Source organism: Pseudogymnoascus verrucosus, assembly GCF_001662655.1.
Source record: "Pseudogymnoascus verrucosus strain UAMH 10579 unplaced genomic scaffold scaffold_11, whole genome shotgun sequence".
In the NCBI taxonomy this organism is placed as follows: domain Eukaryota; kingdom Fungi; phylum Ascomycota; class Leotiomycetes; order Thelebolales; family Thelebolaceae; genus Pseudogymnoascus; species Pseudogymnoascus verrucosus.
In genome coordinates this window covers 549,555-571,307 of record NW_017263662.1, presented here as the reverse complement: position 1 = coordinate 571,307, position 21,753 = coordinate 549,555, and the positions used below count along the sequence as shown (strand labels likewise).

General features: G+C 55.6%; 8 protein-coding genes across 8 annotated transcripts; 5 read left to right on the top strand and 3 right to left on the bottom strand.

Annotated features, from left to right (window-relative positions):
- Positions 1–52: 52 nt before the first annotated feature.
- Positions 53–2,104, bottom strand: ARO8_1 (Aromatic/aminoadipate aminotransferase 1). Its single transcript, XM_018273143.2, has 2 exons — positions 1,370–2,104; positions 53–1,308 (listed from the first exon to the last, which is right to left on the bottom strand). Exons 1-2 carry the CDS (start codon positions 1,936–1,938, stop codon positions 354–356), a joined length of 1,524 nt encoding a protein of 507 aa, XP_018132231.1. The 5' UTR covers positions 1,939–2,104; the 3' UTR covers positions 53–353.
- A 156-nt stretch (positions 2,105–2,260) lies between these two features.
- On the top strand, positions 2,261–3,205 carry VE01_03657 (uncharacterized protein). The gene is made up of 2 exons (XM_018273142.2): positions 2,261–2,732; positions 2,820–3,205. The coding sequence occupies exons 1-2, from the start codon at positions 2,430–2,432 to the stop codon at positions 2,916–2,918; spliced, it is 402 nt and encodes a 133-aa protein (XP_018132237.1). The 5' UTR covers positions 2,261–2,429; the 3' UTR covers positions 2,919–3,205.
- A 187-nt stretch (positions 3,206–3,392) lies between these two features.
- VE01_03656 (uncharacterized protein) lies at positions 3,393–6,818 on the bottom strand. Its single transcript, XM_059463554.1, has 5 exons — positions 5,321–6,818; positions 5,188–5,262; positions 5,060–5,136; positions 3,688–4,997; positions 3,393–3,596 (listed from the first exon to the last, which is right to left on the bottom strand). The coding sequence occupies exons 1-5, from the start codon at positions 5,376–5,378 to the stop codon at positions 3,500–3,502; spliced, it is 1,617 nt and encodes a 538-aa protein (XP_059319859.1). The 5' UTR covers positions 5,379–6,818; the 3' UTR covers positions 3,393–3,499.
- Positions 6,819–6,924: 106 nt separating this feature from the next.
- VE01_03655 (uncharacterized protein) lies at positions 6,925–9,290 on the top strand. The gene is made up of 2 exons (XM_018273140.2): positions 6,925–8,114; positions 8,219–9,290. Exons 1-2 carry the CDS (start codon positions 7,280–7,282, stop codon positions 8,857–8,859), a joined length of 1,476 nt encoding a protein of 491 aa, XP_018132235.1. The 5' UTR covers positions 6,925–7,279; the 3' UTR covers positions 8,860–9,290.
- An 886-nt stretch (positions 9,291–10,176) lies between these two features.
- On the top strand, positions 10,177–16,440 carry VE01_03654 (uncharacterized protein). Its single transcript, XM_018273139.2, has one exon. The coding sequence runs from the start codon at positions 10,521–10,523 to the stop codon at positions 16,164–16,166; it is 5,646 nt and encodes a 1,881-aa protein (XP_018132236.1). The 5' UTR covers positions 10,177–10,520; the 3' UTR covers positions 16,167–16,440.
- Positions 16,441–16,819: 379 nt separating this feature from the next.
- Positions 16,820–18,355, top strand: VE01_03653 (uncharacterized protein; the record flags this gene model as incomplete). Its single annotated transcript, XM_018273138.2, has 4 exons — positions 16,820–17,414; positions 17,559–17,879; positions 17,946–18,305; positions 18,350–18,355. Exons 1-4 carry the CDS (start codon positions 17,157–17,159, stop codon positions 18,353–18,355), a joined length of 945 nt encoding a protein of 314 aa, XP_018132234.1. The 5' UTR covers positions 16,820–17,156.
- A 227-nt stretch (positions 18,356–18,582) lies between these two features.
- On the bottom strand, positions 18,583–19,768 carry VE01_03652 (uncharacterized protein). The gene has a single exon (XM_018273137.2). It carries the CDS (start codon positions 19,719–19,721, stop codon positions 18,723–18,725), a length of 999 nt encoding a protein of 332 aa, XP_018132388.1. The 5' UTR covers positions 19,722–19,768; the 3' UTR covers positions 18,583–18,722.
- VE01_03651 (uncharacterized protein) lies at positions 19,736–21,682 on the top strand. The gene is made up of 2 exons (XM_018273136.2): positions 19,736–20,238; positions 20,291–21,682. The coding sequence occupies exons 1-2, from the start codon at positions 19,959–19,961 to the stop codon at positions 21,571–21,573; spliced, it is 1,563 nt and encodes a 520-aa protein (XP_018132232.2). The 5' UTR covers positions 19,736–19,958; the 3' UTR covers positions 21,574–21,682.
- Positions 21,683–21,753: the final 71 nt, after the last annotated feature.

Below are 21,753 nucleotides of genomic sequence, written 5' to 3'. Positions count from 1 at the left end.
GCAGATAGGGACACAGCCTTGGGGAAAGATCATATCAAAAGCTGACTACTTAGTCCAGCTGACTCCTGAGTATTTCTCCATTGATATCCTATCTATCTAACTACGAGAGTCTAATCACCACTTCGTCCACAACTACCTCTCTTTCAATGGCCTCCAGACAACCCGTCAGCCAAACAAATGAGTGCCACAGATTTTCCACACCATGCCGCATACCATTTCCCTTGTTTTTGGACGCCGCCGCAAACTCCCACTGCTCCCAAAAAGACAAACCCCACATCCGCACGCACGAACATGTCTCCCCATCCCATCCCCTCCACTCCTCCACCTATCTAAATGCACCCCCTCATGCCCTCTCAAAGCGCCTCCTGACCCTTATAATGCCCCGCGATCAAAAACGCCATCTCAAGCGCCTGTTTCTCATTCAGTCTCGGATCGCAATAACTCGTATAATTAGTCCCCAAATCCTCCTCATTCAGCCCCTCACTCCCGCCCATACACTCCGTGACCGCCTCGCCCGTGAGCTCCAAGTGGACACCACCCAGGTAGCTCCCCTCCTCCTTGTGCACCTGCAGCGTCTTCTGCAGCTCGGAGAAGATATCCCCGAACACGCGGGTCTTGATCCCGCTGGGCGTGGATCGCGTGTTGCCGTGCATAGGGTCGCATTGCCAGACTACGCAGCGCTTGTACTCGCTCGACTCGACGGCGCGGATGTGGGCTGGCAGCAGCTCGGACACCTTGGACGCGCCGTAGCGGGTGATGAGGGTGATCTTTCCGACCTCGCATGTGGGGTTGAGGGTGCGCAGGAGGGCCATCAGGTCGGTGACTGAGGTGGTTGGGCCGATCTTGACGCCGATGGGGTTGGCGATGCCGCGGAAGTACTCGATGTGCGCGCCGTCGATTTGGCGGGTGCGGTCGCCGACCCAGAGGAAGTGGGCGGAGGTGTTGTAGTAGGCTTTCTTGCTTCCGGTTGTGGATGAGTCGGTCTCGGGCGCGGGGACGGTGGAGGTGGTTTCGCTGGGGATGGGGAGTTTGCGGGTTAGGCTCTGCTCGTACTCGAGGAGGAGACCCTCGTGGCTCGTGTACAGATCGACGGTCTGGAGACCGGAAGAGGACTCTGCGCCAACACCAACAGCACGCATCATGCGAAGAGTGCCAGTGATAGAGTCGACAATTTTCGTGTACTTGGCCTGAAGCTCCGGGTCCTGGACATGTCCCAAGCCCCAGTCGAGCGGACGATGCAGATCCGCAAACCCACTCGCCAAGCTGGCTCTCACAAAGTTGAGCGTCGCCGCAGAATGGAAGTATGCACTATAACCCCATCAGTTCACATCCACATCACCTCACCCCCACACACCCAGTTCAAACTCACCTCTTCAACCTCTCCGGATCCAAATCCCTCTCCCCAACATCGAACCCATTCAAGATATCCCCCCTAAAGCTCGGAATCTCCTTCCCATCCACCATCTCCATCGGGCTACTCCTCGGCTTCGCATACTGCCCCGCCATCCTCGCAATCCTGACGACCGGCTTATTACATCCCGAGATAAGCACCAGACTCATCTGCAGCAGCAGCTTGATCTTACTCTCAATGGCACCATCTTGGCAGTAGTCGAAGAGCTCCGCGCAATCCCCGCCCTGGAGGAGAAATGCATTTCCCTGTGCCACGTCTCGCAGCTTGGCTTTGAGATTCTCGATCTCGTTGGGGGTGACCAAGGGAGGGAGACGGGAGAGGTTGGCGAGGACGCGCTCGACGGCCGGGCGGGAGGCGTAGATGGCGTCTTGCTTGATGGGCTTGGTGGTCCAGGAGGAGGGGGACCAGGTGCCCGAGGGGGTGGTGCTGGTGGTGGTGGGCATGGCGGTGTTTGTGGCACTGGCGGCGGCGAGTTTGATTTCTTGCGTTGGCTGGGCCGCTGCGGGGGGTTGAGGGATGGAGACCATTGTTGGTGCGGTTTGTGTGTGTGGTTTGTGTGTTTGGAAGTGAATATATCCTGAAATATAGTGTAGTAAAGAGGAAGGAAGATAGTAAGAAAGAAGTTATAAGTTGTAATCCAAAAGTCCGAATCCAATTGCCAAAGTTCAGCTCTCTTTTCTTCGTTGTTTGTTCCCAGGTGACTCAATGCAGTGAAACACATAAATGACAACTCAGCTCCCACAAATCTCGGGCAGAAAACCCTCACCGCCCACGCCAAGAAACCACCCCACCAACGCATCCCTGACGACAATCCATCCATCATCACCTCCCGCTTTTAGTTACCCCCCCCCCCAATCCCACCGCCATCACCACCACCACCGCCAACGAACCTCCCCAATCCCACGACAACCTCACCACCACCACCCGTCTCACAAATCTCACAGTACTCCGAACACTACCACCTTCCACCACATCTCCACCTCACCACACCACCTCACCACCCAACCCAGCACACAGAATGACCGACCCCCAACCCCCAACCCTAACCCCCGGCCCCACGCCCAGCGGCGACATCTCCGAGGAACTCCCCCCCGCGTCGGCGGAAGACCGTAAAGCAGCCGCTGCGCTCTCGTCTCTCGATACGCCGCGCGACGATGACAGCAATACGAAGCAGGATGTCGATGTTGAGGCGGTGAGGAAGGCTATGGATCGTCTTGGTGGGGGTGGAGGGGCGGGGGGAGAGGGGGGAAAGGTTGGGGGAAAGAAAGAGGAGGAGGTGAAGAAGGTGGTTAAGGTTGAGGCGGGGGATGTGAAGGTTGTGGTGAGTTATGGTTATTTCGTGATGATTTCCGGGGGGAGGAGGAGGAGGGGAGAGGGGAGGGACATTGGCTAACGTGTGAGGGAATAGATTGAGGAACTCGAGCTCTCGAAACCGAAAGCTACGGAGCTGTTGAAGGCGAATGAGGGCGACCTCGTCAAGGCGCTGCGGGCGTATGTTTCTGTTTGAGTACCCAAGCGAGTTGATGATCGGGTTGACAGGTCGGTTGAGTGGTGCGTGGATGAAGATGCGGAGGGTGGCTGGCTGGGCCGTGACCTCCCTCGAGTCTACGATCGCCTGGGAAAGGAGTTGTTGTGCTGGAAATGCACAACAGGAGATACAGTTGGCTAAAGATCCACTGTGATAGCTGGGAGATTGTGGTGAAGGATATGAAGATACGGATATCAAGGCGGAATCAAGCTGCCAAAGCATGGGAATTATATGTGACGAAAACATAAATTAGAGAAGATATCATGAACACCACCAACCTCTCACCTCTTAACACGTGAAAAACACACAGTCCAAGTATACCATAGAAAGAAGTTTCAACTCCATACACCAAACATACTCTATTCAAGGGTATTAAAATATCGAATTAATCTTTCTTCTTCCTTTTCCCTCCCCGCGCTTCCCTATGCCCCAATATCCCCTATATCCCCCTGTCCCCCATATCCTCCTATACCCACCACCGTTATCCAACCCCAATCCGATCCGATCCAATCCAACCAACCCCAAACCCACAACCCACACTACCGAGACAACGAGAGCATCTAGCTCGAATCATCATCCGACAGCTCCTCAAACCGACCCTCATGCTGCATCGTCCGCATTGGATTTTCTGTCTTGATGATGCCGTTCTTCTGTAATCTATTTGATCATCAAGTTAGCTTCTAGCCCACCCTCATCGTAATCCAGACCGTAACACAAGGGGAAGTAAAACCGAGGAGGAAAAACTAACCTATCAAACATAACCATCAACCTCTCCGCCTCCCTCTCCTTCTCCTCCCTCGTCATCTTCGGTCCCTCCCAGGGCTCCTCACTCTCCAGCGTCTGCCCCGTAATCGGATTCACCGCCTTCCCGCCCACCATCCCAAATGTCCTGGCGCTGGAACTGCTACTCCTCTCCCCTACGCTGCTGCGCCCGCCCATACTCGCCGAATCGTTGATACTCCACGCATCTAAGGCGTTCTCTGGGATCGGCACGTTATTCTGGAATAAGAAGCCCGAGGCGAAGCCGTACCCGACGTTCTGGACGAAATTCTTGGCGTCCTTGTCGCTCATCTCGAAGAGGAGGTGGGAGAGCTCTTCGCGCGCCGTAGGGGCGAGGGGTGAGGTAGACAGCTTGAGGATGCGCGAGGAGAGGGTATTAGTCGCGCCCAAGGGCTTTAGTCTATCCTCTGCCGTCGGGAGGAGGAGCATGCGGAGGTGCACCTTAACAGGCCGCGGCGCGACGGCGTAGATCTTGCGAAGGAGGGAGAGGAGGGGTGAGACCTGCTGTTCGAGGTCGCGCTCTGGGTATGCGGCTGTGGCGAGGTCGAGGAGGTTGACGAGGCGCTCGACGTGGATCTTTGGGTCGGAGCGGGGGAAGAGGTGGGACTCGGCGAGGTCGAGGGGGAGGTTGATGAGGGCGCTGATTAGTTGGGCAGTGGGGGGCTCCATGGGGTTGGTGGGGGCGACGGCGCGCTTGAGGAGGAGGCGCATGATGGAGGGGATGGCGGGGACGAAGGCGGAGGCGCGCTCGCGGCAGAAGTGGGTGGTGTTGAAGAGGAGCTTGAGGGTTTCAGCCAGGGACATGTCTTCCATCGGGTCCGGCTCGGTGGATTCGGGGTTCTTGGCGTTCTTCTTCATTTCCTTCTCCTTGGCCTTCCTCTCTTTCTTCTCCCTCTTCTCCCTATCCTTCGTGGACATGGACGAGGCCGAGGAGCGGTCGCTCTCCTTCTTCTCGATCTTCTGCACCTCGTCGTACTGCTTGGCGTGGCGCGAGATGTTTTGGTTGATGTTCTCGGCGAGGTGGTGGTTGTCGATCAGGTTCTCAAGGTCCATGTTACCGCCGTATGTCGTGAGGAATATGATGCGCGAGACGAGGAATTCGTCTTCGCGATTGTCGTTGCTGAGTCGCTGACACAGCTTCATCTCGTAGTGTAGGTCGACAAAGACGGCTCGCGACGAGGCCCGGAGGAGGAGCGCATTCGCCAGGCAGCGCAGCGCATTGCGAGATGTTGTGAAGGAGGGACTGTTGAAGGCGTGGCGTGTGAGGGTTTCGATTCCCTGGTGCATTGGGATTAGCATTGTAGAGGATAGAGAATGAAGGCGCAATTCGCTTCACGTACCTCTTGGGTGAAGATGGGCTCGGCATCTACTGGATCTCGACCGTACAGCTTCAGCTGCTCGAGGGCCGCGTCTCGCTCTATATCCGTCAGCCTCGTGGAATCCACGTCGACCTCTACGTCTTGCTCACGATGTGGCAGCATGCAAATCTTCTGCAGGTCCAGCGACAACTTCTCGAGAAGGCGCTTCACTTCGGCGAGTTTTGCTGCGACAGCTGGTTAGCTCGTGGTTCAAAAGTAGGATGCGTCAGAAGGCAAACGTACCTGCGCCTGTCAGCAGCGGCGGAGGAGCCTTCGCCGACGCGCTCTTGGAGGATCTCATTGTTGAAAGGGTATACACAAAAGGGAATGAATGTGTTGACTCAATCGCCCATGATTATATATGAAAGGTCGGAAGAGGAATCGAGGCTGGGGTGAGGTTGTCGTCCAGACCGAGAGAAGAGAAGGAGGTAGGTGGTAGATGGTGTGAAAGGTGGGGGCGTCAGAAGCGGAGGAAAGTGCGGAGGTGAGGTGAGCACGAGCAGTTGACTATCTGGGGGATCTTCTTGGTGGCGGGGGTTCCGAAAGACACGGCTGGGCGTGGTGGGAGGGTTTGGGGCTGGAAGGTCTTTCTTTGCTTGGGATGACAGATGGCAGGCAGCGATGGAGGTAGAGTAGGATATAGTGGCGTTGGTAGTGGTAGGTTGTAATGCGGTGGAGTGATTCGAGTGGTTCGAGAGGTCGAATTGTGGTGGGGTCGTAGTAGTCCTTAGTAGTCGGTGGTGGTAAATTTGGGGATTTGGTGGTAATTGTGGATTCTTTTTGGGGCTTTTTGTTCCCAGCGGGACGAGTGGTGTGTGGTCGAGCCCCTCTTTGTGTGTCTTTGTCTCTTCTTGTCCCCTCTCTCCGCTCTCTGGGCTCAGTCTGGGAGTCCCAATAGTGTCCTTTCAGGCTGGCTAGTTCGATATTGACGGTTATAGTCTGTTGTCGCAGGCTATTGTAGAAGCCGTAAGTCGTAAGTTGTAACTCGTAACGGAGGGAGGAAGTATTTCGCCCAAGCCGCTGGGTATTGATGTGGGACAAGGGAGTATCCCGGAGGGTCCTCGGGGGGTCCTTGGGTAGTATCGGTGGGTGTCTTGCAGTATTACCAGTATTACACGCAGACAGAGTCCCGACGAGTGGCTCCGAGTGATGGGAGTGATGCAGGGCAACGCAGGGTGTTGTTGGAGTGTGATGCAGGATGTGATGCAGGCTGTGATCCAGGCTGACCTTCAATTCGTAGACTGCTGTATTGTCTGCAAGTCTAGTCGAGGGCCGAATACTCGAGGGCCGAATAGTCTTCGAATTCTGCCGTAGGAAGGCGAGAGAGAGTGTGTGTATTGGATAGTTGCACAGTACTAAATCGTTAAACCATGCTGTTCGTGTACACACAAATACACACAAATACCGTGCTGTGCACTGTTGTGTACAGTGCGTACTGTATGTGTGGAAGGATGGAAGGTCGTAGTGGACGCGACGGCGTGCGCTAGTGAGTAATTTGATGGAGAAAAGAGGAGAAAGAGCCAGGGAGATGATGGAGAAAGAGCAGGGGAGGCAGGGAAGTCAGGGAAACTCTACGGAAACCAGGGTCCATGCCACATGCTAAGGACTCGTGGACTTCAAGGACTTCAAGGGAGGAGAAGGCAGGGGATGGGCATGGGAAGGTATGGGATGGTCATGGTCTCATGGGTGGTGGATGGTGGTAGACATGGGGGATGAGCATGGGAAGAGCATGGGATTGGCATGGTATAAACAAGGGTCAGGCATGAAGAGGAGGGGAGAGGAGGGAAGGGAAGGGGAAGGGGGCGAAGGCTGAGGGAGACGGGGATGTTTTGGGGGGGGGGGTAGGAGGAGAACGAGAAGGTGGGATGGAAGAGGAGCGATTGGAAGGAAGGCAGAGGGAGGGAAGAAGGGTGGCTGATATACAAGGATCGCGAGATTAATCAAAAAAACACTTATTTCCTGTGTATATCGATGTGTGGCGGCACTCTTATTGTGGCTGGTGGATGGATGCGTGGTTACGTAGTTGTCAATTTGTGTGCGATCGCCAAGTTTCGCGACAGGACAGGTAATGATCCCTGTGGTGGGTGGTGACGAGACAGAGCGGGGTCAAACAAACACCTCCATCTTGCAAGAAAAAAATATCACCAAACCCTCATTCCCCGAAAAACATAACCCCGACAAAACATCGAGGCCGCCCAAACAATGCCCAGAGATCCATATACCGACTACGCCCCGCCGCGGTCAGCCCAGCGCTGGGACGATGCCGACCGCTTCGCCAACGAGCGAGGTGACCGACCCCGCGACCGCGACCTCGAACGCTTCGATGACCGCGGCGGGCCCGCCCGTCCCTCCCGCCGCGCTCGCGACCACTCCGCCTCCAGCGACGAGTTTGTTGACCGACGCGGTCCTCCATCACGGGCAGCTTACGAAGATGACTACGTGCGCGAGCGCGAGCGGGAGGTCTACCGCGATGAACCCCCACGAGACCTTCCAGTCAGGAGCAGGACGACTGTCGAACGCGAGGTGGAGAGGGAGAGGGAGTACTACCGCGACCCGAGTCCGGAGCGGGAGCGTGTTCGACGACCTGTCAGGCCTGTGAGGCCGAGTATGCTGAGGCGGCAGAGTAGTCTCGATACATTCGACCGCAAGCCGACTATGCCGCGATACATGCAGAGAGAGGAGGCAGGGCCGGTGGCTGTGCGACGCGATCGCGAGGTTGAGGAGGAGAGGGCATACCCCGCGGAGCGTGTGAGGGAGAGGGAGGTTGTGCGCGAGAGGAGACGGAGTAGGAGTCGCAGCTTGAGCAGCACGAGTAGCTCGGAGTACTCGCTGGCGAGCTCGGTGAGGACGGGGAAGAGCCAGTTTCCGAAGAGGGGGAAGACGAGGATGCCGGCGAGGATGGTGAGTAAGAGGGCGATTATTGAGTTGGGGTATCCGTTTGTGGAGGAGGACACGACGATTATTATCCAGAAGGCCCTGGGGCGCGAACATATCGATGAGGTTCTCCAGCTCAGCGAGAAATACAGGAGAGAGACTAGTAGGTCGCATTCTTACCTCGCCATCTCCTATCCACCCACCTACCTCACCCATCCATTCCACCACCATAAACCCATGTGAGTCCATACTAACCACCACTCCCAGAAACCGAACACGTCGACAAAATCGTCGAAGAAAGACACACCGAAACAATCTACACCCCACCCCCCGCCCCAGCTCCCATCCCACCCCCCATCGAGCGACCAGTCTACTCACCTCCCATCCCACAACCCATCTACGCGGCTCCCCCAGTCCACCACCACCACCATCAGCAAGTCATCCACGTCCCTACCCCCCCTCCCCCGGCACCAATCGATTACTCCCAAGTCCCCGAGATAATCCAAGTCGACCCCCCCCGCTCCCGCTACCCCCCCTCCACCCCCTCCACCGACCTCGTCACCACCACCACCTCCGCCACCATCTACGAAGAGCGCTACGGTAGTCCGCACCACCACCACCATTATCGGAGTCGCAGCATGGGCCCGACGCCGCGACACATCGAGTCCAGTCTCGCCCTAGCCCCGATCCCGGTGTTCGGGTCGGGACATCGACATCGCCATCCTAGGTATGAGGGGGAGGGACGGATCGTGAGGGTGGAAAGGATTGGGGATGCGGATTATAGGCGTGGAGAGGAGGGGGAGCTCGTGCTGTATGAGAGGGGGGAGGTGGTGGTGGAGCCGGTGGCGGCGGTGAGGAGGGATAGGAAAGGTAGGATGAGTCTTATTGTTCCGAAGAGGTATCGTTGAGTGCTGTGTGCGGGCGATGATGGTGTGGTTGTGGTGCTTTCTTGTGTTGTGTTATGGAGTTCTTATAAGGGCCTGCGCTGACTTTTGTGGTGGCAGGCCCGAATCCGAGGGCTATTAGGGCGATGATGAGGTTTGTTACTTGAGGTGGAAAGACGAGAGGGGAGGGTAAGGGAAGGGATGTGTGTTTAGTGTGTTGGAGGAAGGAAGGATGGGAGTCAGGAAGGAAGGCTGTTGGAATCTTGGAGAGCTAAAGGAAGTCTGTTGGGGGCGTAGGAAGGATTTATGGTTTTTTTTTCCCCTGGGAAGGATATACTCTATATAGCATCATCTTACTGTACCTGCATGCAGGACTATAAACGGCCTCCAGCATCTAGCATCTGGATCAGCATCATAAGCGCGGAAATCATATCATACTAAACTGGCATACTGCGCAACCATGTTCCTCCCTTATACCTCATGAATACTAAATGATAACTAACCTAACCTAACCCCCAATCCTTGGCTCAACTGACCACCCTTGACCCGTCCGACCACCCCCCAGTCCCCGAACCCGAACATACCTCGGCTCTCATTATCATCCCGTCTCATCCCGTCTCTACCCTCCCCCTCCCCTCCCTCCATCAACATACCGACCGTACGCACGTCCTCCAGAGCACGGAGTACATTCATTACAACACAATACATGGATGTCCCGTACCACCTCACAGTCCGTGAAAGACCCACGATACCCCCCTGCCGCGCCCAGGTATCATGGCTTCTAGCCCACGCCACTCACAGGGCTACTGTCTCAGCTATCCGGCTCGGGTGCAGGTACTAGAGACGGGGTGTATGCATGGCGCTCGATAGGGAGGGAATAGGCTCTGGTTTGTGGAGTGGGGGGGATGGTAGGAAGGGGAAGGTGGAGGAGATGAGAGGGAGGGGCTGCTGGTTTGTTGGTGTTTGGAGGTGGTATTTAGCCGTTCGTTGGTATGGGATGTTGGTTTAACACGTGACGGGGGGTGTTACTGGAGTCGGGAATATATATCCTGGGATGATATCCAACATCCAACATCTAGAAACAGGAACCAACCCGGAGTGAGGGTATGGAGAGGGAGGGAGTTTTGCGGGATGTTGGGGGAGATGTTGTGGTGGGAGGAGAGAGTGGTGTGGTGTTGTTGAAGGACCGATAGGAGTTTATGAGTGAACTACCCGCGCATATTTACTTAAAAGCCATGTCAGTAGGATGATACCGAGAATAAGAAGCTTACACACTTATAATACCATAGTTACAGTAAAATACCATTGATTTGATATTTCCAAAACCAAAAAAAGGTCGCACGTGACATCACCTGACATACCAGACGAGGCTGGGGAAGCTCTCCTAAAAAAGCAGCCTGGGTCGCGTAAAGTGGTTAAGCCAGCGCGACGCGCATAACGCGTCGCCAAAAAGTAACGTGCAGTAAAGTAAATTGACAGGCATCACGAAAACCCTCAACCACCTCACCAACAGACAGGGGAACAACCGAATCTCCAAACCACCAAATCCAACACACCTACCACGACCATAACCGAGTCATTATCCCAACTCTCACACACACACACACCATACTCCCCATGGCCTCCTAACCCTCTATGAATCACGGCACTGGCACCCACTCACAACGGCCCAGCAGCTATCAGCCATGGTGCTGCAAGCCGGCGCCAAACGGAGTCTAAGTCTCGAGAACCTTCCTCCCCGGCCCCCGACACCACCGCGGGACTCCGAACCCGTACCTGCCGCTGAGCCGCGGCCTCGCCTGCTTCGACGAATACTGTCGATGGGATTAGGGACCAAGACGCCGCCCAACGCATCGCCGAAGTCGTCAGCTGAGTCCACCACCACCCCCAGCATATCTACGCCGTCGAATCGCTCGCTGAAGAAGGTGGGGTGGTCGATTGTGGATGAGGAGGAGGGGGTGTTGAATCTGAGTAGCTCGAGGCTTTCGAATCAGATACTACGTTCGCTGCCGCCGTCGAGCGATCAGAAACCGCCGAAGTCGATATTGAAACCGTATAATGGGGCTACCATCCCGCTGAACCGGACTTCATTGAGCTTTGATAATAAATCTATAGAGCCGATCACAGACGTGGGCTTTGCGATAATGCTGGAGTCGGTGGCGAAGCAGTTGGCGGGTGGGGATAGGATGAGCAGGGTCGATGCGTATATGTCGCTCTCGGGGGTGTTGAAGGCGACGGGGAATCTGCCGGATCCGAGGGCGTTGAGGGATAAGATGGGGTTGTTGGCGCAGTTTGTGCAGAGGGATATGACGGCGCAACTTCCGTCTGGGGCGGCTGATACGGTGCTGATCAATAATGCGCTGATATTGCTTGCGAGCCTGTTTTGGAAGACGGAGCCGATGCCTACTGACTTTTCTGTTTTCGTACTGGAGCATGCCATTGCGACTTTCGAGGATCCGCAGGTTTCGAAGGATGTTGCGAAGCACCTCATGTTTGTGGTTGGACAACAGAATTTCCCGCCGAAGATCATGACGCCCGACCGAGCGGCGCGGGTGCTCAAGGCTACACACGAAATCGCCGAGCATGTTAGGGGGAAGAGCATTGTGCTTGGACGGCTGGGGATATACAGGAAGCTTTTGAAGCAGGCGAAGCCAGCTTTGGTTGCGAATAATGACTGGCTTAAGGATATGTTTGAGGATATGCTTGTTAGCGTCAAAGAAGTTCGCAACCCGGTCATTGCATTCGGATTCGAAGCAGCGCTGCAGTTTGGGACGCAATTAAAGGTATCCCGGGCTGTGGTGGAGTTGTTCCAAGCACCTCACGAGAAAGGGGGGAAGTACGGAAACTACTATGCCAGCCGTCTTAATACCGCCATCCAAACCAAGCAAGATGTGCCATCCGTACCGCAGATATGGAGCGTGGTCACCCTATCCCTCCGTTCACGCCCATCACAACTAGAGCACTGGGAATTCATGACCCCGTGGTTCCAAACCCTCCAAAAGTGCTTCAACAGCGGCGACCCTGAAGTCAAGCGCGAAGCCAACTTCGCCTGGAACAGACTCGTCTTTGCCATCCGACCTGACGAGAAGACAAATCCCCGCTTCATCAAGATGCTGCATCAGCCGTTTATTGGGCAGCTCAACCGCAAGAATAGTAGTAAGCAGGGGAAGGAGATGTTTCAGGTTACTATTAGCAGTATTTGCAATCTGCTGTATTATACTCTGAATCCTGCTGCGTCACATGCGCAGCTGAGTTTATACTGGGATTCTTACGTCGTTCCGCTAGTTGGGAAGTTGGCAACTACCACCACAGAGCAAGGCGCGGATAAAGGAACACCAGGGTTGGATGGCGTGGAGCAGGCAATTGAGATCCTACACTCGCTACTCGAGCCTTCAACGCAATCATCTGCCACGCCATGGAAACAAGACCGCGCCATGGCCGCTGAACTAGTCAAGCCCAGCGAGCTCCCATCCCTCGACTCGAAGTGGGTGCGCAAGAACTGCGTGCCTGTCCTAGACGTCATGGAGCAGCTTCTCGAGCAACGATTCGCCGATCTCGGGAAGGCACAGAGCCCTGCTACGGAGTTGTGGAGGAGCTTCTTGATGACTGTTGCTGCTGCGGGGGCTAAGGAGATTAAAGTCTCTAATGAAACCATGGAATGCGTAGCACGGATCTTCACTATGCTACGCAGATTCTGGCAGAAGGGTCCTCAGCCAGCTACGCAGCGCGAAACTATGGATTCAGCAGCCTACCTCGACGGCATGGTGTACCTCATAACCGAGAGCGTGAGTATCCTCGGCATGCTACCCTTCACCGAGAAAAAGCTCTCCATTACCGAACAAAACGCCTTCCTAGCCGTCGCCACGCCATCCTCTCACCGCCTCCCGAAAACAATTAAATCACCACTCCAATACCTCATCCTCCTCCTTGTCGAAGCAGCATCGGACCTCCAGTGCAGCACTACCTACAAGGCCGCCGTTCGCGCTATCCTCAACCCTTTTTACGAGGCCCGGACTTCGCGCACGTCACGCTTCGAGTTCTGCCAGGATCTAGTGCAGTGCCTCCCCGAAGCAGTGCGCGGGTCTGACGTCTCTCCTTCTGAGACGGTATGGTCCGTTCTTGCTGATATGCTCGCTGGAGCCATCACCGAGGGCGCCGATGATGGACACAGCCATACACCCAGCTCTAGCGCTAATAAACCGCAAGAAGGCGATGTCCTTCGCGGCATTGTTCGGGTCCTCGAGTACGGCCTTACTACTGTCGTGTTAGAGGGGATTCCGCACCTGGAAACCCTATTCCGCGCTGCCTCGAGCTATATCAGGGCTGAAGTCGGCGATGGCGGGCATGCGCTGTGTCTTGTTGATCCGCTGGCGAGGTGTCTGGGCGATCAATTGGGTCGCACAGATGTGCGCGCCCTTGCGGGCATGTGTGCGGTGCTCGTGGGCGATGCGTGTTACCCCGTTGACGCGCAGTCGCTTGAGGCTGCGCGGAGGAGGTTATGGGGCGCGTCGACGAACAGTCCTAAGCCTGCTACTACGGATCCTTATAAGTATCTTTATGGTACTGTTAATGTGTATCTGGAGAAGTGCTATGAGGAGTGTAGCAAAGACGCGATTGGTGCGGATGCGCTGCTAACTAGTGTTACTGTTTTGATTGAACGGTGTCCTGGGACGAATTCACTGGATTTGTTCGCTGCGATCGGGAGTGGTGGTGGGTGTTGGATACAGGATGTGAATGGGGCTGTGAAATCGAGGAGTTCGACTGGGAAGGCTGTTACAGCTCTCTGGGAAGCAATCCGCTCCCAGGCATCGACTACGATCTCAGGGGCGGACTCAGGAGTAGACAGCACTATTCCCCTCTCCAAGCTGGAAGCCCTCCTATCCGCAGGCCTGAACAGCAAACGCAAACCCATCGCCAATTCCGCTATCACCCTCTGGAATGCAACCTTTGGCACTCAATCTACACTCACCTACCCTCCCGACGTCGCGAAAGCACTAGCCCGTTTACGCCCGGTTGCTGACCTCAAACTCCCAACCTTCCCAGCAGCATACGACGAGGCTGCCACACCCAGTGGTCCCCAATTCATCGACTCCGATTCAGACAGCCAAGCTCTCTCATTCCGCTGTTCCAGCCGCCCGGCCAGCCGCGGTGTAACACCCTACCTTGAATCCTCGCCCCTTGCTTCACACCGAAAGGCGAAATCCCCTCACCCCAGCATCGAACTATCTAAATCTGCATCCAAGAAGCGCTTCTCCACCCGCGCGTCGAAACTCGGTGAGAAGAAGAAGAGAGATACCACCCCGCGACTCCGACACGACGATTCGCAGATCCAATTCGCAGCCATCGAATCTTCACCTACAGCTGAAGACTCGCAGCTCTTAACCGATCACCAGCGCGAAGTCAAGGAGAGACAGCAGAATGAAGCCGCAGCTATGTTCCCTGACCTCCGAAAGAGCCCTAGGATGAAGACGAGGCGCTCTGGGGAGAGATTGGCGCTTAGCTCTGATCTACCAGTGACTGAGGGCACGACGTGGGGGACGCCGAGTGTTAGTCGTGTAGGAGAGAGAGAGGATGATTTCATTACCTCATCCCCTACGCCGAGACGGGAGACGAGCACCGAGGGGTTGCTAGGGAAGGAGGAGGAGGGGGATGTGCCGAGTTCGCCGCCGAAGGGGGAGGCAGAGGGTGGGCCGTCGGCGAGTGATGAGTTCTGGAATGTTACGTCATTTGGATCGATTGATTCGTTGTTGCTTGAGCAGCATGCGCTTGGGCTGCCGGAGGTGGTGGGTGGAGAGGAGGATGGGAGGAGTGATAGCGAGTCTGTTTTGATGCAAGCGCTTCCTCTACCCCATAACGTGGAGCCAGCGGAGCAAGGCGAGCAAATTACGCATGAATCGACATTCTCGGATGCGCTGTCAAATCTTGACGCCATCCGCGAGCGCGACGATTTGACGACCGACGAGGTCTTTGTTGACGCGCAGTCCTCACCTCTACTCGAGGCACAAGCCGATCTACCTAGCACACAGTCAAGTGGACGACGCAAGAGACGCCGTCGTAACCGGACAGGCTCAAACGGGGATGTGAGCCGTGGGACGAGTGCGTCTGTTTCTGTCGCAGATGAGAGCGTTGCACCGGCTGTCGAGCAGGACGAGACCCGCGCAGAGGCGGATGCACCACCAACCACACGCAGTCGATTCAGCCTCACTCCCTCCACCGGCTTTGATCACACCGCCTACACCGCCTCCCCCCAACCCTCTCCCGCTCCCGAGCCCGAGACTCGGAAAACCCGAAAACGTCGCCGCGCTGCTGCGGCTGCGGAGAAGGAATCTACCCCCGTCGTCCAGGCGCCGCGGTCTATGCGATCGATGCGTAGCTCTGATAAGCTGACTCGCGCTGCTGCTGTGTCTGAGGAACCAGCTGTGCCGGAGCAGCAGGAGGAGGAAGTGGAGGAGGAGGGGAGTATACCCGCGCGCACGAGATCGCGTGTTAGGAAACGCGAGATCTCGAGTACAATCCCTGAGACGCCTACGAAAGCTACTGAGACGAGGAGGAGGAAGTCACCGCATGGTGAGGAAGAAGATGAGGATGTGGTGATGAGGTCGCAGAGCGCGAAGAGGCAACGCGTTGAAGAAGTAGGGGAGCAGGTGGAGGATAGTCAACTTGCCGCTGAACCTGAGAGAGATGACGCTGAGTTGATAACTGTTGATACCACGCCCCGCAGCCGCCGCTCTCGTCGCGAGAGGACATCCACGGCGAAGTGGGAGGAGAGCGATCTTGGACAGCGGAGGAGGAGGAGCCGCGCTGTGGTTGAGGATGAAGAAGAGACGGATAGTCAGGTGATGAGGGGGAAGTCGGTGGATCTAGACTTGAATTTGAATTTGGATCTTGACACCGCGTCTGGGGAGATGGTGGAGGACTCGTTTGTGGGCACCGATGTGAAGGGAGAAGAGGCGGAGGATGTCAGTATGCACGGTGCTGGGGAGGGAGGCGTGACCGAGGCGCAACGGGAGGGCGTGGCGTCCGACGACGAGGCCGAGGCGCAGATCTGGGATGGGATGGCAGAGGTGCGCGAGTCGTCTGTTTCTGTTGCTGCTGCGGAGCCTGAAGTCGTTATTATAGAGCCTGAAGTCGCTGAGGATGAGGCCGATGACGATGCGGCGAAGAAGGGCTTCACGGGCGCGACGGCGGTGGCGATGTTCAAGGAGCTGATGGAGGGGTTGAGGACGGGGACGGTGTCGAGGGGGGAGGCGATGCAGATGGAGGAGATGGTGTGGGATTTTAAGGCGGAGCTTTATGCGGCTGAGAGGAGGGGAAGGGGGAGTGCTGCGTAAGCTGTGGATGGGGGATGGGGGTGGTGGTTCATGCATTCAGCGAAGGGATTGGGAGGGATTAGGATATAAAAATAACTCGGTCGTTGGGTCGAGCGTCTTGACTGAGGGGAGAGGACATACCCATGCGTATAGTACATAAAGCATAGCGAGCATAGCGCGGATGAAAGGGGGGTGGGTTTGTTTTCGGTGGGGGGGGGTAGGATAACTGTACTGGCGTCTTTTTTTGTATGGAGTACGGCTGTTGTATCATAAAGGGGATTTTGTGGAATTGGAGATGTGGATTATCTCGAATTGAATTGTACACAATCATGACTATTATGACTATTATTGTATTACTCTATTACTGTATATTTATAGTGAAACCTCTATATAAGGGTCCTATAGATAAGGATACCTGGTCATATAACTCAGCCCTGCCACTCATGAATCCCAAGTTCCACCACTACAAAGGCATAACCCCCCCCTCCCATCACTGCGACACCGCACAGCAGATCAAACACCCCGCCCTGCCCTTCCATTGCCAATTCCATGTTTCTCGTTTCAGAGTATGCACGGATGGTTGGCTGTCAGTCGCGGCTGTGGTGTGGATGTTGGATGGTGGATGCGGCGGTGCGGTAGTGGGTAAAACGAGAGAGGGACCCCGCATGTTTCGCGTCAGCTCTCAGCTCTGCCCCCTCTCCCCTCAATCGTCTCTGTCATCATCGCTGGTTGGGTTGGCGGCCTTGCCCCGCTATAACAACACCGCGACGGGTTCATCACTCAACAACTAATTACTACTTTGACAACATCTTTGAGGTTCTGCTTTGACGACGATTAGAATTGAGATTCTTGCTTGAGATACTATTTACACTTCATTACAGCGTGGTAGTAGATAGATAGGCTTACGATTCGCTCTCGATACGAACGACACACTACCCGACCCAACTCAATCAATCAACCCCTCATATCCATCTCCAGCCCAACACCACAACAACCACAACCACAGCAATCATGTCCTCCACCCGCCCCAAGCCCAACAACCTCTCCCTCTCCGCCACCCCCGCGCAGCCCTCCGCCAGCGCGACAATCACCCACGACAACGGGCGCGTGACGGCCACGCTGCCGACGGGCGAGAGCGTCGAGGTGCTGCTGTATGGCGCGACGGTGGTGAGCTGGAAGGATAAGGGAGAGGAGAAGCTGTGGGTTAGCGAGGCGGCGGATTTGAGTGGTGGGTCGGCGGTGAGGGGGGGAGTGCCGTTGGTGTTTCCTGTGCGTATACATTCCGAGTTCTAGTCTGAGTGCCAGCTGGCAGTCTATACCCCGCGCAATGTCTGGGAGACCAGACTATCCGGTCGATCGATCATTCGGAGCCAGAGAATATACATGAGAATAGAAGCTAACACCTCCCCCCAGGTCTTCGGCAAACCCACCGACCACCCCGCCACCTCCGCGCTCCCCCAACACGGCTTCGCGCGCACCTCTCGCTGGGAGTTCCTCGGCAAGTCCACCACCGAATCCGACGGCAAAGGCGGCGACGGCGGTGTGAAGCTCGATTTCGGGCTCGGGCCCGAGAACCTGAGTGCCGAGGCAAGGGAGGCGTGGAAGGGGGAGTTTGGGCTGATTTACTCGGTTGCGCTGACGAGGGGGGCGTTGCGGACGAGTATGTTGGTTAGGAATGATGGGGGGGAGGCGTGGGAGTTTCAGGTGCTGATGCATACTTATTTGAGGGTTAAGGTTGGTCTTCTGTTACCCATTGGTTTTGGGAGGGTGTGAGTGAGGGAGTGAAGCTAACGTGTGCAGGATATCACCACGACCACAGTTGAGGGCCTAGCAGGCGCGCCATACCACGACAAAGTCACCGCCTCCGCCGCCACCGCCCCAACTTCCCCCAGCACCCTCTCCATCACCGGCGAGACGGACCGCGTCTACACCCCCGCCACCGTCGACACCGCGCTAACGGTCTCCGCGAACGGCACCCCAGCTTTCGAGGTCGTGCGCGAGAACTTCGAGAACGTGGTTGTCTGGAACCCGTGGGAGGAGAAGGCGAAGGGGATTAAGGATTTCGCGCCCAAGGATGGGTGGAAGGAGATGATTTGCGTGGAGGCGGGGCAGGTGGCGGGGTGGACGAAGTTGGAGGGTGGGGATGCGTGGGAGGGGGGGGTTACTATTAGGGCTTTGCTTTAGTTGGGGGTTAAAGGGTTTAGAATTGAATTGAATTGCAAAATGAGGGAGTAGGTGGGAGGGGAGGCGTGATTGTTGTCTGTGGTGGCAGGTGGCAGGCTATTGTTTAATAGAGCATTGTCTGTATCATTGTTTATTCGAGATATGTGTTTCTGTTGAGGCTACGTTTGGCAATGAATGAGTGAATCTACATGGCGAGGTGCATGATACGCGGAGCTCAGACACGGCATATCGAGGTTGGAGCACGAGGATGTTTGGCCGGTATATTTTCCTTATTTGTACACATAAATAGCAGCGCTCAGATCCAACTCCCCCTTTCGTACACTACATCCCATCCCAATCATACAGAGCATCGCGCCTTCCTATCCACCACTCTATCATACATCTTTCCCATCCTTACTTCCAACCCCCCAAAATCGACGAAACCCGGTCCACAATCGTCTCATTCCCCTCCTCCACCCTCTTCTGCCTCTCCGCATTCGAATCCTTATAAATATCCTTCAAATTCGCCTTCACCTCCTGCCCAGCCGACACTTCCGCCGCCAAAGCCTTCTCCTGCAACTCCCGCTCGATCCCCGTCAATCCCTCCAACTTCTCCTTAATCTGCGCCTGGATATCCAGCGGTAGTTTCGACAGCGGGCTCGTCTTCGGTATCTCCGGCACCTGCTCCTTCGCCGCCGCCGCCTCCGCAGGAGTAATCGCCGTAACCGAACTCCCGCCCTTTCCCAGCAGCGGCTCGAACTTCGGCATCTCCTTCCCCTCTTTCTCCGCCTCCTGCACCGCCTTCTCCTGCGCCAACATACGATGATACAGCGTATCAGCATGCATCTGAATCCTCTCATCGACATCCTTCCCCCTATCAAACGTACTCAAGTACCCCAGCGCCTTCAAGAACTTCTGCTGCATCTCCACGCACCGCTCCAGACTCTTATTCTCCGTCCTACACATCGTGAGACGCGCCTTCACCCCGCCATTCGAGAAACACTCATTCACCTCCCACTGCTCCAGCGCGCAGTTCTCGAGCGCCGCGCGCCCGATCTCGGCCTTGCGGTACTTGTAGCCCTCGAGGACGTCGGCGATCTTCTCGGAGTCGGATTTGGTGGCTGCTTCGATGGCGGATTGGGGGGTGTAGGTTTTCCAGAGGTGGGCGTAGCGGTTGTCTTTGAAGAGGGTGGGGGGGGCGGCGGGGTCGGCGGGGGGTTCGGAGGAGGAGGTGGTTGAGGTGGGTTCGGTGGGTTGTTGCTGCGCTTGGGGTTGTGTTGGAGGGGGTGTGGTGGGCGAGTATTGGACGGGGGATTCTTTTTTGAGGAAGGCTTGCAGACTGGGGTCGAGGTCGCGGAGGGGGTCAGTGGAGGACTTCTTGTCGTCTGCGGTGGCGCCCCAGAACCAGCCCATTTTTGCGGTTTGTGAAGGGGTTGGGTTCTGGTGGGGATTGGGATTGGGTGGTTTTGTGAGGATCTCGAGATTTCGGGAAGCTTGAAGTTGGAGCGATGATCGCTTTTCTTGGCGTCGCGTTCCGGTTGCGGCCCGTGCACCGCCATTTTAAGTTGACATCTATCGGGACTTGTTATCACAATGGTTTAACCACTCAGCGACAGCCTCGCGGCACGTGGATTCAATCTCAACATCTTCATGAATGGGATTACCCCTCGACGAAATACCTTTATCTGGCTGATTGCCTTGATACTGGTAGGCTACTATGTATTAACACGATTCTTTGAATTAACAGGCAGCTTCTCTATCACCTCAAGTCCATCTGGTACTCAGGCTGCAGATATGGCTATATCAGTGGATCTAAGCTGGCATGCGCCAATTTCCTCCAATATCAACAGCCTCAGTTCAGCGATCAATGGGACAGGAATCTATGGCTTCATTTTCAATTCTTCTACGCTACCACAGGGAACACCATATGGTACTGTGATCCCCGTCCTATTCTCAAATTTCGGTTGCTCACATTTACTTAGGAACGTACAATTGGTGCAACATGCCCCATGTCAGGCGCACCGAGTATCCAAAGGTGAATTCTTCGTATGCTCTCGAATACGTCGAAGTAATCCACCGACATCACAAGCGCACTCCTTACGCCTCCAACACCTTCCCAGTCGAGTCCTATCCATGGTACTGCGACGACGAAGGCCTCTTCTACGCCGGCGCCCCCTTACCTACTCACGGTGCCAATCAAGCTGCCAACACCTACTGGAGCGTCTACACCTCCACATCTAACCCTTTGGCACCACGGGGATTTAACGGAACATGTCAATTCCCACAGATCACCCGCGAAGGGCTCGACGACAGCTGGCAGCATGGCAAAGATCTATACGACGTCTACCACGACCTACTCGGGTTCCTCCCCAAGAAATACGATCCAAAAGTCGTCAGTTTCCGCGTCACGAACAATGTCATCACTTCCCAGGTCGCCAGCATGCTTGTATCAGGCATGTTTCGCGGCGAAGAGCATGAGAACGTACCCTTGCTAATCCAACCCTCGAACATCGACAGTCTCGAGCCCGCATACTCCTGCTCATCAGCGAGTAACAAGTTCTCATCGTATGGCGCCGGGAGCAGCGATCCAGGCTGGACTGCTCATCTGAAAGCCGCCTCTGACCTATACGCGAATCTGGATGCCATTTCTGGTGTCTCGCCTACGGATTCAGGATTCCACATGTCCTTTGACCATTACTTCGACAATCTGTCTGCGAGACTCTGTCACGCGAAGCCGCTGCCTTGCAGTATCAGCAACCCGTCTCTCTGCGTTACGCAGAAGATGGCGGAGGAAGTCTTTCGTTTGGGGCAGTACGAGTACAGTTACCTCTACCGTGACGCCGGGGCACGCACACTGGAGTATACTGCTGCTAGTTACGGTATCTGGATTGCGGAGCTGGCGCAGAATTTACGAGATGCGATGCATGCAACTGACTCAGCGAGTAACGGTAGCAAGAAGAAGAGTAGTGGCATGAAATACCGACACAATGTCGCTCACGACGGAAGCGTTAGTCGGTTGTTGAGCATCTTGCAGATCGAGAAGATGGTGTGGCCAGGTATGGGCAGTGAGGTGGTATTCGAGCTTTATAAGGGCAAGAAGGACCAGCAATACTACGTCAGAGTGTTGTGGGGTGGGCAGGTGCTGAAAAGTAGCAACCCGACGCTTGGGGTCTTGGATATGGTCCGGGCCGATATACTTATTGCGTATTTTGACGGGCTTGCAGGTCAGGGAGCAAAGAAGATACCTAGCCTCTGTAGCGTGTAGAGTTTGAACAGATGCCTGCAGGTATTTCAATTTCATAGAAGCATGATACAGGTCCGGGCCGCGAGGCTCATTCACTAGGCTAGATGGCATCAATTTAACTATTATCTAGAGAGCATTACTTGAGATCGGTATATTAGTGGTTGGGTGAGTGGCCACCAGCGAATACCTACTGTTGTATGT

Bases quoted from the DNA above. Each gene is read 5' to 3' on its own strand.
- VE01_03652 (XM_018273137.2), bottom strand. From the start codon at position 19,721: ATGGGCTGGTTCTGGGGCGCCACCGCAGACGACAAGAAGTCCTCCACT.
- VE01_03656 (XM_059463554.1), bottom strand. From the start codon at position 5,378: ATGAGATCCTCCAAGAGCGCGTCGGCGAAGGCTCCTCCGCCGCTGCTG. The intron at 5,263-5,320 runs GTACGTTTGCCT...CAGCTGTCGCAG, and splicing joins GCCGCTGCTGACAGGCGCAG to CAAAACTCGCCGAAGTGAAG. The intron at 5,137-5,187 runs GTGAGCAAGACG...TGACGGATATAG, and splicing joins GATTTGCATGCTGCCACATC to AGCGAGACGCGGCCCTCGAG.
- VE01_03655 (XM_018273140.2), top strand. From the start codon at position 7,280: ATGCCCAGAGATCCATATACCGACTACGCCCCGCCGCGGTCAGCCCAG. The intron at 8,115-8,218 runs GTAGGTCGCATT...CACCACTCCCAG, and splicing joins GAAATACAGGAGAGAGACTA to AAACCGAACACGTCGACAAA.
- ARO8_1 (XM_018273143.2), bottom strand. From the start codon at position 1,938: ATGGTCTCCATCCCTCAACCCCCCGCAGCGGCCCAGCCAACGCAAGAA. The intron at 1,309-1,369 runs GTGAGTTTGAAC...ATGGGGTTATAG, and splicing joins GATCCGGAGAGGTTGAAGAG to TGCATACTTCCATTCTGCGG.
- VE01_03654 (XM_018273139.2), top strand. From the start codon at position 10,521: ATGGTGCTGCAAGCCGGCGCCAAACGGAGTCTAAGTCTCGAGAACCTT.
- VE01_03651 (XM_018273136.2), top strand. From the start codon at position 19,959: ATGAATGGGATTACCCCTCGACGAAATACCTTTATCTGGCTGATTGCC. The intron at 20,239-20,290 runs GTACTGTGATCC...ACATTTACTTAG, and splicing joins ACCACAGGGAACACCATATG to GAACGTACAATTGGTGCAAC.
- VE01_03657 (XM_018273142.2), top strand. From the start codon at position 2,430: ATGACCGACCCCCAACCCCCAACCCTAACCCCCGGCCCCACGCCCAGC. The intron at 2,733-2,819 runs GTGAGTTATGGT...GTGAGGGAATAG, and splicing joins CGGGGGATGTGAAGGTTGTG to ATTGAGGAACTCGAGCTCTC.